General features: G+C 37.3%; 1 protein-coding gene across 1 annotated transcript in view; it reads right to left on the bottom strand.

Annotated features, from left to right (window-relative positions):
* Positions 1–3,213: 3,213 nt before the first annotated feature.
* ECD (ecdysoneless homolog (Drosophila)) overlaps positions 3,214–4,814 on the bottom strand; it is a 34,099-nt gene continuing 32,498 nt past the window's right edge. Inside the window, exon 13 of the mRNA XM_006837470.1 lies at positions 3,214–3,423. Within this exon, the coding sequence (XP_006837533.1) occupies positions 3,214–3,423 (210 nt within the window). The remainder of the gene's footprint in view (positions 3,424–4,814) is intronic.

Here is a 4,814-nt window from a genome sequence, read left to right on the forward strand (position 1 = left end):
GGAGCAGCTGAGGACTCTAGATTCATCAACTAAGAAGAGAAGGACTAAGAGCTGGTGGCCAGGAGGCAGACTTGCAGAATGTGCCCTTTGAAGATGTAAATTATTATATATGCCTGAGTGGTTTTTTTTGTTTGTTTGTTAAAAAGCTAAAGTGGATAGAGAGAAATACTGTTAACTGGTGGTGCATGGAGGGGATTATAATCAGTGTAATGAAACAAGGTATATAATTTGTTGAATGTAAAACTGATGATGTGCCCTGTAAACTTTCACTCAATCCACAATAAAAATCTTAAATAAAAAAACAAAAAAAAAAAAAAACAGACCTCTCCTTGAGTTGTCTCCTTTACAGTTGTAGATGTTATTGTAAATATTTTTGAGCTTAGTATAGCAAATCCCCATATGAAGTCATGCATGTTGGTATGTGAACAGCTTTCAATGGAGACTACACTGAGATAGATTCGTTTTGGCACCCTAGAGGGACTCGAATTGTGTTCCTTCTAAGTGTTTATTGGAAAAGAAAGTCTGAAGAGGCAAGATCAGGGCTGTAGGGTGGATGGGGGAACATTTCCCACTGAGATTCTCAGAGGACAGCTGTTGCTACACTCAGTGAACGAGCAGGTCCACTGTCAGAATGAACAATTCTTTGGCACAACTTTCTTGGCCTTTTTCTTAAAACTTCTTCATGTTAGCCCCATGTGATTGTGCTGCATCCTTTGAGAAAATCTGTAAAGATTATGCTTTTGGAATACAAAAAAAAGTTGTCATAACCTCTGAGCTGACCTCTTTGCTTTGGATTTAACTGGCCCAGGAGACCTCCCTGGAGGCCCATTTTGTTTGGTCGCTGCTCTTTGGATTGTGCCGGTAAATCCAAGATTCATCCCTGGTTATGATTTGTTACATAAAATCATCTTAGCTTCCATCTTCTTTAAATGACTGACGGAAAGATCTTTGTGCAACACTTTTGGCGCCCATTTAGCTGAAAGCTTGCTGAAGCTAAGATGTCTGCTTAAAATTGAAAACACCAAACATGTGGCATCCCAGCTGCAGGAGCTATTGCATCTGTGATAATTCTTCCAGCTGCTTCTACCAATTTCTGGGCTTCAGCCAGTTTTTTTTTTCATTTGTCAACCGTCTTCCCTCTCGGCTTATCTTGGAGGTCTTCCTGACCTTCCTTAAACAGCTTGATCATCTAAATGCTGTTGATGTGGGGCAGCATCTCTGTAAACTTGTTGCAAAGCTTCAAGAATTTAGGAAGATGTCCATTTGAGATTTAATAAAAGTTTGATATTAGCCTTGACCTCAAAATTGTTGGGCTTTTTTGGGCACAAAAAATAGCTGTTTTTTCTTGAAGACATCCTAACAATACTAAGACAAGTATTTTACTGAGAGAACTTGTTTGCAACCACCCATTGACTGCACACACGTTCAAATGTGGTTCATCTGGAATAAACCTATGTTAAGAATTGGAACGCTAAGTAGTAAAGAAGGGGGCTTCAAAAAGTTCATGGAAAAAAGGAATGAAAAGAGAATGGAATTTTCCATGAACTTTTTGAAGTCCCTCATGCTTTTTTATTTATACTTGTCCTTCTGAAATCAGCAATGAAAGGCCTAAGGATCCTAACAGTCTGATCTGAAGTCCATCCTGGGACTGCACAGGATCTGACAACATTTCATTCCACTGTGCATGGTTTGCCATGAGTTAGGCAGCTAACAATAACAGCACAGCCATCATCATCAAAAATTTACCTCACCTCAATCGACTTTTTTAACTTAAGTATTTTAGAGCAAATCATAAACGTCACATAATTTTACCCTTCCTAACTCAGTATGTATCTCTAAGAAATGAGTATTTTCTTATATTAATTCACTGCCACTGTCAGGTCTAACAATAATTATTTTGTATTATCTAATATTCAAATTTCCCATCTCAAAACAACTTCTGAAATCAGAATACAAACAAATTTACCCAATATATCTGTAGTAGATATACTTTTTGTCTTTTTCCCCCCCAAAGTACCATTAACTTATAGGCAAAAAAACTGGTCAGTTGTTATGTAAAATGTTCTGCATCCTGCATTTCTCTGTTACTTCCTCATTATCACGTAACTTGTTCTTCTATTCCCAGATAATTTCTTATAATCTAGAAGATGGAAATAGAGACTAGGATGGGAACAGGTCCACCATCTAGGCAAGAATAGCTTTAAATCAGTACTTTGTACTTCATATTGCATCACAGGAATGGGCACAGAATACCTGGTTTTTCCCCTTGTGTGTTCAGGCTAATAGCCCAATTTCTTTCATGTTAAAGTTATTGACTGATTCTGTAACTGTACCATAAATCAATTCTTTTAAGAGCTGAACACTAGTGATTTTCTATGTGATCCCTTTCATATTAGGTAGTTTTTCTGTGAAGAGTTCCCTGATCCTAAGTGCTATTTCATTTCATGCAGAACAGGCGTATTTTTTCATTGTCAATTTTTAGAATAAGAAATTGATGCCATAATGGTAACTAATGGCATAATGGTAACATAATGGCAACCTTTAATGGTAACTAATGAGTTTCATGGATTTTCTCTTTCAATATTTTTCTCCTTGAATCTCTTTTGATACTCCATGTGCCTCATTATGAATTCAAGGGCTTTTATTTGCTTAATATGCTTCAGAGAATTAGTCATTATTTTTGATGTTCAAATTATCCCATCTGGGATAAATGGTGTCTTTTGAATTCTTTGTTGCTGATATATAGAAAAGCATTCGAATTTAGAATCTTACTAATCTTTCTAACGATTCACTGCTGAATTCTCTTCTCATGGAATCATAAACTTTATGGGTGAACTTGATGCTATGAGTTATATCTCAATAAAGTTGTTATAAAAAAAATAAGTTCAACACCTTGATTTACATGGTGGTTACATGCTGAGGGTGCACTGCAGTAGACTGTGTCCCTAACATGGAGTCTGTAAACTTCTCAATATAGGGGATGCTCAAAGGCTTAATTTCTCTCCATTTTTCTGCAATGCCAGTACCTATGTGCAACCCAGAACTGAGCTCACAAAGAGTGCACAGACGGCAATATTTGGGACTCATGGACAAGTTACCCTGTGAAACTTACAGTGAAGAAAGATTATTACTAAATGAGCAATCTTAAGATAGCAATGAACACAAGCAGACTACATATTTATTTCAGACGAAAAAAGAGGCTGGGAGTTCTGGTTAATGTTTTGCTGGCTTACTTGAGGGTCTGTGGTCAGTGTTGTCAGGCAGCTGCACTCCCATACTTTGCAAGAGGTTGGAAGCTGGTCCTGCCAGTCCAGCTTGGGAGTTATAGGATTCCAGTATGTTTGAGACCAGGTTCAGGTCTACATCCACTGCCCCAGAATCTTCTTCATCTGAACTGTGATTGGTGGCCTGGGATAGAGGTCCCTTATTCAGAGAAAGAAATAAAATCAGAACACGAGATCCCATTAGGTTGGATGGTAGTTACAATAAAACGCTCAGCAAACAACAGTGTAAATCTGAATTTCAAATTAAAAAGCAAATTTGCTATCTTTTGTGATCATGAAAATGAAGTTAGTAAACTAAGTAATTTAACATTTATACTAAAAACTTAGTTTTACACACTTCTAAGAAAAGTTTCTACAAATTGAATTAATTCTTCCCTATGGTGCTATGGGATAAAGAACTGGACTGCAAGGATAGTTTGAACCATCCAACTGCTCTTTGGAAACCCTATACAGAGTCACTATGAGTCAGAATCTACTCCATGGCACTTAACAACAAAAATTTGAAATAGCCTAAGGGTGACAACCAGAGTTAAGGTAAATTTGTAGCTTGTCTAAGAGTTTTAAAAAGATGTAAACATAAAAATTAACTTAAAAAGACAACCAAATTTTTTCTAAATGAAAAAAAAAAAAGAAGAAAAGATTTTTTTTCTATTTCAATTTTCTTCACCTCAATTTTGGCACTGTGGAGTAAGTGTTGGGGTTCAAACCCACTAGCCATTCCAGGAGAAAGATGAGGCTGCCTGTCTGTGCCCACATAGCTTTAGTCTTGGAAAATCTAAGGAGTAATTCTACTCTGACTTACAGGGTTGCTGTAAGCAGGAAGCGACTTGATGGCAGTGCGAATGGTTATGTTTTTTTGTTATTGTTGCTGTTTAATTTGTTGTTGCTTGTTATGTGGCATCAAGTCGCTTCCAACTCATAGCGACCCTGTATCAGATTTCTAAGGAGTGGCTGGTGGGCTTGAACCACCAACCTTGCAGTACAAACCGACATTGCAATCCAGTGCTTATCCTATAGCACCACACCAGGATTAATGTTTAATAATAAAGCTTAAACTAAAAACTAAGGCCTTGTGGGACCCATTCATAAAAACTGAATTGTTATTTGGTTTTCTGATTTTACAGATTGTAAATAGACCTTTGTATCTTTGCGACTCAAAAACTCTATTTTATGGAGCCATGGTATCTGCATCACTTGGGAGACTGTCAGAAATGGAAAATATCAGTCCTCATTCCAACCTACTTAATCAGAAGCTACATACACAGTGGACCCTTGAACAACTTGGGGGTTAGAAGCAATGATCCCCTGCATACTTGAAAATTCCAGTGTAACTTTTGACTCCCCCAAAACTTACCTACGAATAGCCTTAAGACTCAAAGCTTTACTGATAACACAGTCAATTAGCACTTATTTTATACAGGACATGCATACTGTATGTTATTGGTAACAAATAATGTAATTCAGAGAACAAACAAGATGGCGGATCGGGTGGAAGTGCAATAAAGGAGCTCCGCCAACAACAACACAGAA

Source organism: Chrysochloris asiatica, unplaced genomic scaffold (assembly GCF_000296735.1).
Source record: "Chrysochloris asiatica unplaced genomic scaffold, ChrAsi1.0 scaffold00020, whole genome shotgun sequence".
Lineage (NCBI taxonomy): Eukaryota > Metazoa > Chordata > Mammalia > Afrosoricida > Chrysochloridae > Chrysochloris > Chrysochloris asiatica.